Raw genomic sequence first — 13,897 nt, forward strand, 5'->3', positions numbered from 1 at the left:
ATCTTCTTGGGGTGAATTATGTCTTATTCCTCTCAGCCCAAAGCAAACAGTAAAATAAAATAAAAAAAACTTGAACAGTCTCGCTGCTTTGTTTTCTGTGGTATGGGGGTTTACACGCCGTGAGCTTCACGTGGAACATTAAAATATCAATACCACGTTCAGCGCATGGGAGTGGTCATATTAGATATAATGAAGGGAGACATGAAAAACGGACATCGCGTTGTTTTCATATGGATTACTTTATCACAGAATATTTGTTTTCGGCAGCACTTGCTTAGTTTAAAAGTAGACATGTCAAGCTTTCTATAGATATATCTCTCATGTCTCTGTGTTGAGTATTCACTGAGTTACAGTTCATTTTAATGACGCGTTTTGAAATGAAGATCACCGCAGACCAAGGTTGCAGACAGCGCACCTTGTTTGATTTCTTTATTTTAGTAGTTTAGTAAAAAGTATTCTTTTAAAGATACAACATGAACAGCGTGCTCAATCAACTCAAACATTGAACGATAGTTCATGAACTCCAAGGTACAACATCTTAAAAGGCAGTGTAGAGAAAAGAAGATCTCTGATAGCCGAGGCACTCCGTAATTAAAATGTCTTTATTGCAAAAATGACATGTCCTAAATGGACAACTTTAAAATGCCCACGCGTAGCGGCATGGGGCCTTCTTCAGGGCATAGTGAAGCAAATAAAAAACTGATCTTATAATGACAAAGACACACAGGTAGAAGCAAACACACAGGTGCTGACAATCAGTATTGAATGTCTACAGGTAATTACTAGGACACGCCCCTCACACCGCTCTCAGCACTAAAGCCATTAGTCACAATAAATAACAGAAACACAGGCAACAGATAGCACGCATACACATTCATGCACACATTGCTAGGGCACGCCTCTCACATGGTTCTCAACACTGAAGCTGCTGGTCACAACAACAAACAAAGAAGCAACAAACAGCATGCACATACATCCATGCATATATTACTAGGGCACACCTCTCACATGATTCTCAGCAATAAAGCTGTTGGTAACATTGCAAGCAAAAAACACAAGCAACAGGTAGCATGCATATATTCATGCTTACACCTTCATGTATACATATGCATACACATATACATATACAATATATGGAAAGTTACAGGAAAGAACAATATTACAAAATCACAGAAAAGGTCTATAATCTATCTCCTCATTTAATCCTGGATAATACATTGCTTTGAAACTCCATATCCAAAAGGTTTCACGTTGCAATAACTGTTTTAAAATATCACCTCCACGTATTGATTTTTTAATAATTTCAATGCCCTGAATTCTCAAAGATGAAGAGTCACTATGGTGTATTTCTTTATAATGTTTGGCCATGGGGTAATCTTCGTTATTGACTCTAATTGCGTATTTGTGTTCATAAAACCGCTCTTTTAGTTTTCTTTTAGTTCTTCCCACATAGAAACACCCACATGGGCATTGTAGGCGGTAGACCACATATTCAGAGTTACAGTTAATAAAGCCATTAGTCTTAAATTCTCTCTGCGTTCTCAGATCACAAAAAAATCTTACTTTGAATGACACCCTCACAATGACTGCAAGATCCACACCTATAGGTTCCCCACAACCCTTTTTCTAGCCATGTTTTTTGTCTAGGACCTGGAAGGTAACTTCTTACAAGTTTGTCCCTTATGGATGGTGCCTTCTTGAACACAATCATAGGCGGCTCTGGAAAAACGTCTTTTCTTTTCTCTACACTGCCTTTTAAAAAGTTTTGTTGTTATTATGCGTGTATACAAATAAAAGTAGACCCTTTGCAGATTCGATTGATGTATTGCTCTTATCTGTACGATCAAAACTGAAAGTGTTATTTAAGTTCTTTTCGGGGTTATCAGGAGAAAATGCCTCAACATGCGTATACGCAGGGATCGACTCCAGAGGGTTAAGACCTTTCCACACTGAAGCTGAGTCATTGGAAGGGAACTGATCTTCCAACTTTTTAGAGTAGCTCCTTTTAGCCGCTCTATTCTCCTTATTCAATGTGTTCCTGGCCTGATTGTACAATACTCTTTCCCCATTTCTGTAGGCATACTCTTTGGCCTGATGAAGAGGTCTGAGTTTTGCTTAAACCATGGCTTATCATTGTGGAATGTTAAATAAGTCCTGGTAGGAATGCATGTATCTTCACAGAAACTAATATAGGAACATACATTCAAAACCAACTCCACCACACCGGTCCAACCATCTTCACAAACAGTCAAATCAGTGGAGTCGAAACAGGCTTGTAAAACCCACTCTGTTTCATTGATCCATCTCTTTACAGTCTTTACTAAAGGTTTAGCAGATTTAAGTTTGTGCCTGTAGGTTGGTATAAGATGAACCAGGCAGTGATCAGAGAGCCCCAAAGCTGCCAGTGGGACAGAGTGATATGCACCCTTTATTGCTGTGTAACAGCGATCTAGTATATCACTGTCTCTGGTGGGACATGTAACATACTGTCTGTATTTTGGCAGTTCACTGGAAGGATTTGCTTTATTAAAGTCCCTGAGAATGATTAAAACAGAGTCCGGGTGTTGTTGCTCTGTCTCTGTGATCTGATCAGCAAGTTTTTGCAAAGCCAGGCTCACGTGTGCTTGCGGAGGAATGTAAACACTCACAAGAATGAATGAGTGAAACTCCCACAGAGAGTAGAAAGGTTTACAGTTAATGAAGAGCACTTCTAGATCGGGACAGCACATCTTCTTTAACACAGCAACACCACAACACCACCCCCCATATACTTAAAAGCAATCCATGCCGCTGCACGATTTCCCCGTTAATTCTGCATCGCGATCCGCTCTGAACAGCTGAAAGCTCGGCAGATATAGCACACTCTCCGGTATGGCGTCATTCAGCCAAGTTTCCGTGAAACACAGAAGAGCAGAGTGTGAGAAATCCTTATTTGTCCGGGAGAAGCAGTTTGTCTGTTTTGTTGGGTAGAGAGCCGAGATTTGCCAGATGGATGCTAGGTAACAGTGTTCGAAATCCGCACTCGCTTCCCCCGTCTGCGCATCCTGAAGTGTTTGATCAGCGGCGCTGCTCCACCAACTACAACATTCAGCAAAACATCAGAATAATCACAAACCAGTAGGAGATTTTGTGGTGTGTTCTGCCGAATGTACAGCAGTTCATCCCTGGTGAAACTGATTGTGTTTGAAAAGATAAAAAACACTAAAACAACTGCAGAGCAAAGCACCATGGCTGCCATGTGCGGTGCCATCTTGAAGCGTAAATTCATCATTTTAAGTAAATTATGAATATTTTCATTACTTTTAAACTGTTAAATGTGCAAGGATCTTGCAGAAGAAAACTTCATGAAGAACAAGACAGAAAAAGTGTTAATGCCATGACTGGGCAAAACTGTCAGTGCTGCAAACTGTGGTACTCAGCGCATGGTCTGCTGCGTCTTTTGGGAGCTTAGCTTAGCTGAAATATCACCATCAGCTTTTTTTTGTCTGTTCCTGTACAGCTCACTGCATCAAACTATATTATGCTAGTGGATTTCAGATATGGTAGATCTTGCAAATGTAAAACAGTTTTGTTTGCTCATTTATCATGAACCCAAGCAGTACCAAAGCACAAGGAATAAGCAAGCCTTTAGATCATCTCTTTAAATGAGAAAAAAGCTCCATCGATCTCCATTTTGGTTCCACTTTTCACACTGAAAATTACCTGTAAAAGAACATCTCATCCCTGGTGAGCTAGGCTTGACATTTGGTACTGACCTTAAGGTAGAAGCCACATATTAATTCAATTGGAATAAAAATGAGACTATAAGTCATAGACGTGTCCATACGGACACAGACTTTTTCCAGAATTCATCGCTTTCATTTGATTTGAAATAGAAAAAAGTACAGAAAGACAATAAAATAATAAATTAAAAATATTTTTACTAGATTTCTACTACAAATTTCCATTACATATATTACATTACATTTAAATTACATATAAAGTTAAATTACATATAAAGTACCATTACACATCTTATGAATCCTGACAGAGCCTGCCTGCACTTTTACACAGTTCACCAGCTTTTGGCCTTTTTCAGACAGCTCACTTCTCCAGCCCTGGGGTGCAGTTAGCTAGAGGTGTAGGATGGACAGATGGTTTCACTCGTCCTTACAGGCTTTAGGGACCTCTCACCCCCACAACAACAAACAACAATAAAGCAACAAGAGAGACAGCTGTGTTCTAGCTGCAGTGCGACTTTTACAACCAGCATCCTCAGACTCAGAGCTAAAACAGATGAGAGTCTTCAATTCTTATGGTTTTAAGATTAAACTGAGAGACACAGATTTGATAGGGAATAAAAGGAGCTGTGTGTGCAACCTTGTAAAGTGGCAAGTGCCCAGTGGCAGTAAAAAAAAAAAAAAAAATAGGTTTGGCTGATTTACTGGTTTGTTGGAGGGTAGCCCTCCTCAGGAACTGCAAAACAATGCATTTATCCAAGCCATAGAAACCACCCAAGCTACCTGAAGAGAGTGCTTAAAATCTTTTTCTTCTCTTTAGTTTACTTCTAATCCCTGTTAAAATCCTTTACTGAGGGGTGTATAAAGGAAGGGATAACAAGCAAAGTCAGAGGTATAGAAAGTACACAAAATTATGTTAAAAATTTAAATTATGAAAGTACAGATATTCAATGAAACCTTTATTCAATTAAAAGTAAGGAGATTCTTGTAATTGCATCAGAAAATAAATTACAGAAAATGTTTTGTCAGACATAAAAAGGTTTGGTTAAAGGAACAAACCCAAACTAAATACAATGGCATTAACTGACAGCCCTTATTGTTGTAATAATTGTAATAATAAACAGTCTGTATTGTATAACAATACATCTCAATACTCAATACCATGTAAACATGAAATGTTTCTTTGCAGCCTGTCAATTTAAATTTGGATTATCAGAAGCAGGGTCAGAAATTAACAGGGCTTAGGGCAAAAATGCCCCCAAAATTCAAGATATAGGGGCAAAAAAGATATTTATAATATATTATTTTGTTAAACAGTCCATATTGTATAACAATACACCTCAATACTCAATACCATGTTAACATGAGATGTTTCTTTGCTGCCTGTCAATTTAAATTTGGATTATCAGAAGCATAGTCAGAAATTGACAGGGTTTAGGGCAAAAATTGCCCCAAAATTCAAGATGTAGGGGAAAAAATTGTTATAATATATTATATCTCTCTGCATCACCATAGCGCCATTTTGGAGAATATCCACTGAAAGCAAACTGCGTACACTATTATTTGTTAGGCATGACACAAGGATACGCTTTCTATGTGTATTTACACTTTGATTTGAACGAAAATAGCGCATCTGTGCAGCGCGACTGCCACAGAAGTGAGTACTCTGCTTGTGTCCAGTGGATATTCTCCAAAATGACGCTACGCTGATGCAGAAAGACACAAAGGAGACGAATTGTTGAATAAAGTCTTTTTTTTCGCGTACAAAAAGTATTTTCATCGCTTCATAACGTTACGGTTGAACCACTTATGGCAGATGAACTATTCTGATGATGTCTTTCATACTTTTAAATATAATACTTTTAAAATATTTCAAATTGTGTTCCGAAGACAAACAAAGCTTTATGGGTTTGGAATGACATGGGGGTAAGTGATTGGAGTGGAGTATCCCTTTAATCATTTACTGAAAAAGACTGGCTTGCTGCCATCTACTGGTGGATTAATTTCATATTTAAAATATAATTTTGTTTTTAAATCATCCCATATTTCCATATTAAGGTTTTTTTTTTTTTTCAAAGTATTCATCTCATAACATTCTGCAGTTGTTATTGCACTGTAAATGCATTCATGCCACCTCTGAGCTGCATTAACCCTCTAAGCGCCAAAGTCACAAAATTGCGACAAGACATCATACTTAATAAAATAGACTGTAGTTCCTAATATGGTGTAATATCTCATTTGTATTCCCTACCACTTGATGGCAGACATGTAGTACTTCGATTATAGACCAACATTACGTCATGTTCCTATTCAAAGTGTTCGAGGAAATAGCAGAGCAAGTGAGCTATCGGGTCACTGATGCGGAAGCAGTTCAGTTCATAGCGTGTGAGTAAATGGTGAGATTTGTGAGAGAAAATCACCAAATGGCTACTAAAAGTTTTAACGTGAGGATGTATTGCAAATGTTTCTTCGCCGATTCTGACTCTGAAGGGGAATATTTGCCTTATATTTGCCAGATAGCTGGTCAACTGATAAAAAAAAAAAAAAAAAAAAAAAAAATAGGCACATGCATTTTACTATGGCACAGTAATATAGTAATAATTTACTACTTTTTCCTGGTTTCCTGTTTTTTGTTTGTTTGTTTTCCTCATTTTTTCCTGATCATTTGGAATGAGAATAAAAAGAAAAAAACAAACAAACAAACAAACAAAAAACCCCTTGCAAATAAGTTCAAACATCCATTCAATATCTATTATTTCCTTAATATTACTGATGAACTGATCAAAAAGTAGGCTACTGTTCACATGCATTTTACTACTATATAGTGTAGTAATATAGTAGTAATTTGGTACTTTCTCCTGTTTTATTGTTGGCTTCCTCTTTTCTGATCATTTGGAATGAGAATAAAAAGACACACACACACACACACACACACACACACACACACACACACAAAAAACGCAAATAAGTTCAAACTTATATTCAATATCTACTATTTCCTGAATAATATGAAATTCAAGATGGCCGCCCCCTGATGGCGTCATAATATGCAAATTAGATGAGTATATTTACACCCCACATAAACTTTAGGTCATGCCCAACATTTTCTAATTCACAGTAGATCTCTATCTTTAAGCCATTTCAAGCCACAAGCTTTTGAAATCTTGATGTCAAAATACAGCATTTTTTCCAAAAAACCATGGCCCCTAAAGGGTTAAGCAGTCTGTGAAAATTTACCTTAAGGTCACTTCAAATGCTGCCACATCTGCAGTGTAGAGATGATTTTTATTAATACTAATTTATTTTGATTGGTAACAGCCCTATTATGTCTTATTATTCTAATCTGATAAAAATAATAATAATAATAATAATAATTTATCAATTTAAATGTAAAAAATTGACATTAGACACATACATTTAATAAGTTTAGCAAAACTGCTCTTATAAAAGGTAAAAAAAAAAAAAAAGCAAAGAACCAGTTTTGAAAGTAGATCGTTTTTAATTCTTCTTCTTTTTTTTTTCTTTTTTTCAACAAAAAATGTGTAATCAACTAATACAATGTACAGTTTTATGGTCTGTATGAATTTTTTATGGAAGGTAAATTTTCTCAATTCAGGCAGCTGAACCAAATGGTATTATGAACCCAGCTAATATGTCTGAATGCCCAGGGTAGAGACTTTTGAAAGCAAATCCCTGCCGAAGGCTGTGGCAGAACTGCCTCAGGAACAGGTAATATGCCAGGGATCGTTGGGTCAATATGTTAGTGAGGAGATGAGAGGCGCAGAAGCTTGGAGAGCCTGAGACATGGCGCAAAGCTGGGGGAAAAGCCCAGGGGGACCTGCCTACCCAGGAGGGCCATGACGTTCACTGACCGTGAAACTGACAAATGGCCAGTAAAGCAGCTGCAGCGGTGTGCATGCGCACTGACAAGCCAGCTGAGCTACGTGACCATAGGCACACATGTGCACACTGAATTAAAGCTGTAATGCTATCTTCCTGTCACACTCTGTAATGTTATGGTATATAAACGCAAGAGTTTTGAGGAAGTAAAATAGAAACAAACACTGAGATTTCCTTGCACACGTTCACACACGTGGGCTGCCATGTTTAAAGCTTGCAACGCTTCTTATGTAGTGACCTTTACTGTTTTACACACTCATCCCCTCTGGCACTCAGTAGATCACATACAGCAATGCACAGACACATGCTCTTCTTACTGTCCTCTTCTAGAAAAATATGTCACATCCTTTTGAGAGCTGTAGATTGTCCGACATGACGGGCACAAATTCTGCCTCCGGTTTCACAGCCACGGCCTTGGAGAAAGTCAAGGAGGAACGAAGCGAATTCAGACGATGCTACATCAATCTGCAGAGAGGAACAGAATGAATTACACTACCACCTGTGGTTCTCCACAGACATGAACAAGAAGCACCTCACAGCCATTAAACTGTCTGAGAGATGACTTTGACTCACCTTAATGGATCAGGCCTTGATACTCACTAATTAAAAGCTTCAGGGATCTATTTATAGGTCAATTTATCTGATGCCGTACAAGCTGTCTGCTTGTGACTCAGCTAATTTCAAGCAATGACTCATGCTGTGTACAGTACACACACAGGACATTTTCCCACTAGCTTTTGAATGCTTCATCACGGTTAAAGAATCTGTTTTAAGCAGTTATCCTTTATGCATTCATCTTAGTGCAAGATTAACATTTCTGCTCCGTTCCATTTTTCTTCCCTGTCTTAAATGTGAATTACGACCTGAGATTCTTCAGTGGATTAAATGAAATTGATAATTGAGTGTTTGATTCAGCAGTTCTTTATTATTGCCCAATCTTCTGTTTTGAAGTCAGCATAAAGTCTAATGAAACCTATTTGTTTTCTTAATACATGTTTGTGGTCTTATTGAGAACAATTTATTTGCATTATTTAAATGAAAAGTATTATTTTTAATTAAATTAAAATGCAACAACTTCTTAAAGTTTCAAAGATTTTCCTGTTTGGCTAACATTATCTAGGCCACAGAATTTAGCCATTAGCTGAACAGCTATTTATAGTCAAATACTGTAGCAACTCTACAGGAATTGTTTGGCTTGTTAAACTACTGTTGTAGATAATGCAACTATTCTACAACATCACCAATAGTTATAGTTGGTGATGCCATTATTAAAAATCGGATGTGATAAAGATTACAGCAGTAGTCTTGTAGTAATGCAAACTCACAGTCAAGTAAGGCTCTGTTCTAGTATATACTGTGACACCCACTTTTCATGATCCAGTCAGTTTTCGATAGATGAAATCAAATAATTTCTTGTTAAATATCTTGTTTTACTTTTAAATACATCACATTACAAAAGTTGCAAATACTCTTTCATGCTGACTTGAAAGCTCTGTCTCTGTTCTTCTCTACATAGATTAACCATCCATGCTGAGTGTCCTATGCATCTGGAGGATTTTCCTATGGATGCCCATGCCTGCCCTCTGAAGTTCGGAAGCTGTAAGTAATTCTCTGTGGTCGTCATTTAGCTTTTCTAGATTGCGTAATTGACAGCTGCTCAGATTCTCTGGAGTATTTTATATACATTCTGCCTTGTGCGCATGTACACTGTGTTTGGTCATGAGCTTAACATTGAAATCCGTGGAACATACTGAACTAGATTAGGAGACTGCCTGTGACTAAAGACAGACTCTTGTTTGTCTTAAAGACAGTCCAGATCAGAAATTTCTTAGCAGCTTATCTTCTAGACACAGCTCAGAGAACCCAATAACACAGTGTCTTTCTCCACAACTCAGAATGGCACATAATGTCACACCTGATGCTTATTACCCATCTGCGTTTGCTCCTTACAATAAACAACATCTATCCAAGTCAGCATTGTCGTAAGAATACAACATAAAACTCCAAAAGCAGACCAAAAAATACGGACCTTGTTTTTCCTGTGTGGAGTCACCAGTCCTAAAACAAACAAACAAACATGTTTCGTAATTCCCCTCCTGTGCAGAGCCTTAGATTAATAGCCCAGCCAATGACACCAAAGGTCACCATGATGCAGCAGTCACACCTTTATGAATAAAACATCCCACTGGGCAATAAAACAAAAGTTCTTTGCTCATACATTTTCAGAAGTGCCTTTCCCCCCATAAAACCTCTTTTTGACAGTTGCAGAATGGTGACCCCTCAGTGAATCTGTGATTCATGTAGCACAAAGACAGCAAAGAATTGGCTCTTTAGCAAGACATCATACAGTGGGCTGCATAATTAGTGGCTTTGTTAACAACAGTCGATTATAAGCACTGTTCCCTCAATCCCCCAATCAACCCGCTCACTTGCTTTTATGTTGTTCTTTTCTTTTTTGCTCCCGCCTTACATTGCTATTACAGAGTTGTCTGTTTGTTTGTGTCTTTAAATATTTGTCATGTTTCAAGGCAAGTTTTCCCCTTCTGTTTAAAGATCTGAGAAATAGTAGAAAAGTGCATTTGGGTTGATTTTGCATTCCTGGAGAAATGTTATTATTAATACGAATAACAGCTTGTTTATTCTCTTTAAAGCAAGCTGAGCACATCTTCAGATATAAAAAACTTGATATGATGAATAGTTCAAAACATCTTCTTCTTCTTTTTTGTCACATACACAGTGGTTTTATGGTGCTAATTAATCTGTTAACTGTCAAAATATCCACTGACTTAGGTATTACAGTGCCAGAAGTGCCCTATAAGCATAATTATTATGCATCACTCTGGAATACTAGACTGTAATTGGTCAGTCATGGCAACCTATGTTTCTTGTACCACTCTCGTATTAGCAATTAGTATGTTTTAATCTCACGACGTCTTTTGTATTAACCTATTCATATTTAGTTTTAGGATTTAGTTTTGTGCGCAAACATCAATAGAAAGACATGTTTTCTATTTACTTTCTTTACTTTTTTTTAAGCATTGCATGATTTATTTTGCTTGCAGTTTGGTGTTCTGCCTACACTGGCAAAAGAATGCAGACATTCAAGGACCATTAACACAAAACATGAACGGCATAAAAAAATCATCTTGATTCTCGACCGCATTCTATTTTTCTACTTCTTATTTCTTTTCCATTATTTGGTCTGGTAAACAGGTAAAAGGTTCATTTCACACCAGCAGAACGAGTGTCCGGCTTTTATATGACTGCCAGCCATGATGATTTATAATTGAGGATAACACATAACGACCAACAGAGTAGAGCGCTAATGACACACAAGCTCCTCGTTCCCTCGTTAACCAGCTGCTCATTTTAGATGCTCATTTTACAATAAACATCCATTTGAGGTGTGCAGTAATATGTACGATTCTACTGAGACTTAGAAACTATCATTGGACTGTTAATCAAATTATAGTAAGGTCATTCAAATGAAAACAGTGTTAGAAAGTGATATTCGATGAAATATGTCCTTCTCCAATACCGTTTGAATTGCTTCTAATTCATCCTCTCATGTTCTATTCTTTTTCTCACTCCCATCCCCTTATTAATTGAGTTTTATCCGAGGCACTAAATTTAAGACTTTTCTTGTAATGTGCTGAAAGTCTTTGACACCATTGAACTTTTCAGCCTATAGGCATTTCTCACAGGCCAGACTAAATAAGAAATGTTGCCAGTCGTATAATTTAAATATTTATTTAAACATGGAATAATAATGCACTTCATTATCAATTACTATTCATAATGGATGAAGTGGCATTAAACTTGATGTGTTTAGCTTTTGATTAATGACCTTCCAACAGAATAAAACAATAACGTTTCTCAGTGGCCATCAAAATTTAATTAGCAAACCTCAGCCTGCTGTGTGAATTATGTTTCTAGTGTTAAGCCTGCCAGCTTTTCTCCCGCTCACTTGCTCAGAGTCGTGTGGGTGCACATGTGTCTGTCTGTGTATGTGTTGTTTGTTCTGTGTACGGACCCCAAGATAATTGTTTTTCATGCTCTTCTGCAAAGTTCGTCCTTGTGTTACATTTCCCCGTTATATACATTAGATTCAAGGAAGCTGCTAATCGGAGGGAGCAGCTGGCCCATGGTTAGTCAGCTTTTATTAAAGTTGCATTCCAATTGCCCTCACTGAGATGCATTTATTCATTTTACTGCCCCCTATTTTATCATGAGCTCTGTTTTGTTCTAAAGTCTGAAATTTCAGTTGGTGTTTTTCAGTTAACGGCTTCTTGAATTGGTTATCTGTACATCTTAAATCTACACACTTTTAGTTTGCATAATATTTTGTAAAACAGGTTGTAAGATAACTTATTTATACACTACACTCTTTAATGAGCAAAGTACTAGCCAAAACAAAATACAAATATTTGTTTGGCCACCTAATTGTTTAAACCCCTTATCAGAGTTTTTTTTTTTTTTTTTTTTTTAGTTTGGACATGTCCTCCAAACAAAAGTGTGTAGTAACACTTTATTTTAAGGTGTCCTTTTAATAACAGTTAATTATGCATAATTGCATGCAAGTAGCCCTAAGTCAAGACTTATTCCTAACCCTAACCCTATAGTAAGTACATGATTTTAATTAATATTACTCAGTAAACATATAATTCCACTGTAACAAGGACACCTTAAAATAAAGTGCAACCAAATATGTTAATATATGTATACAGCATATGGATGCTAACAGCGCTTAGGAAGGTGAACAATTAATAAACAAATAACTATAGCCTTGTTTAACATAAAAATCACAAAAAGTCCCTAAAATACTCCAGTGATGGATCATTCATGAACGATTTATTCATTGCATCCATCACAAACAAGCAAAAAAAAACTCAGGAGGTAATCATTTCTCCCCATAAATTATCTTTGGCTGCATGATATTGATTTCTTAATTTGTAATATGACCAAGATTGTGTATGTTCCATCGCTGTTATTGACCTTAGTCAGGTTAGACGCCATATAGAATTTCACACAGATGAAAATGAAGCAGTCTGAATTCATGTGTGAAAACTTATCCCAGAGTGCTAATTAATGCATTGACTTACATACAAGCACTAACATGTAGTCAAAGGTGTCGTTATTCACACGTGAATGACACACATATGATTTATGTAAGGTTAGTTCTTGATTAGTACATGCCTTAACTTATCATTAGTACATATTAAAGTAATTTTTAATGTAAGTATTAGTCCATGATTGTTCATTGTAAATGGTTGCTAAAACTATTTAGTCAAAAGTATTCATTTTTATAAAGACTGCATTAAGAATGCTGACATGAAATTAAATCTAAATATAAAGTTGCAAAGGGCAAACGTAATATGCTTGTTCAACTAGCCAGTCAGTCTAAAAGTATTGTTTTGTGTGTACTACTGTCACCACACTTCAGCATGTAGATATGGAAAAAACGCCCATGCAGTAAATGGTAAAAGTGAACAGCATTGTAACTTTTATAAATTTTGGTCAGAATAAACCAGTACTGTGGTTTGTCGTTCTAAGATGCCTACACCAACAACGAGGTTGTCTACATCTGGACAGCAGATGATGAGAAATCTGTTTCTGTGGCTCCTGATGGTTCTAGACTCAACCAGTATGACCTGTTGGGCCATGTGATTGGAAAAGAGACCATCAGCTCCAGTACAGGTTAGTACTTTTCTTTTCTGATTATATAGTGAAGTTAAAGCAGATCAAACGTGCTGGTTATGATCTTGGCAAATAAAGAAGTGAGTATATAACATTGTTTTAAAAAAATAATAATAATCATTGCATGATTCCCATTGCACTTTAGTTATTTATAGTTTTAATGCATTATTTACTATTATTCTCCAATGTGGAAAATCCATGTATATCACATTATCTTTATTGTCAATGACAAAAAAGAGTGCATAATCAGTCACTAAAACCAGCATTTCCAGAGCTGTTTCCGTGACATGTTGGACCAGGCAAAAGTGAAACAAGCAAGCAGACTGAGAGTTTCAATAACGATGCAGTTATGATATTGTGATGAATTGATATATTGATTGCATTTATTGTATCACAGTACATATCATGGTAATTGTCAATGCCTAGCTTATCTCCATTTTATACAACACCAAATCCCGTGTATTCACACTGAATGCTGCAGTCTGCCTTCCTTTGTTTATCAGTATTTGAGGCATAGTTACAGATTCATGCTGGATAATGAAAACCTCTCTTGCTCTTTAACACAGTTTATTTATATGCAT

General features: G+C 36.7%; 1 protein-coding gene across 2 annotated transcripts in view; it reads left to right on the forward strand.

Annotated features, from left to right (window-relative positions):
• Window positions 1-13,897, forward strand: part of LOC109045548 (gamma-aminobutyric acid receptor subunit alpha-3-like) — a 164,883-nt gene that overhangs the window by 104,601 nt on the left and 46,385 nt on the right. For both annotated transcript variants that reach the window (XM_042747718.1, XM_042747717.1), the window contains exons 6-7: window positions 9,136-9,218; window positions 13,173-13,316. In XM_042747718.1, the coding sequence (XP_042603652.1) occupies window positions 9,136-9,218; window positions 13,173-13,316 (227 nt within the window). The remainder of the gene's footprint in view (window positions 1-9,135; window positions 9,219-13,172; window positions 13,317-13,897) is intronic.

The sequence above is a fragment of the Cyprinus carpio genome, chromosome B21 (assembly GCF_018340385.1).
Source record: "Cyprinus carpio isolate SPL01 chromosome B21, ASM1834038v1, whole genome shotgun sequence".
Classification (NCBI taxonomy): domain Eukaryota; kingdom Metazoa; phylum Chordata; class Actinopteri; order Cypriniformes; family Cyprinidae; genus Cyprinus; species Cyprinus carpio.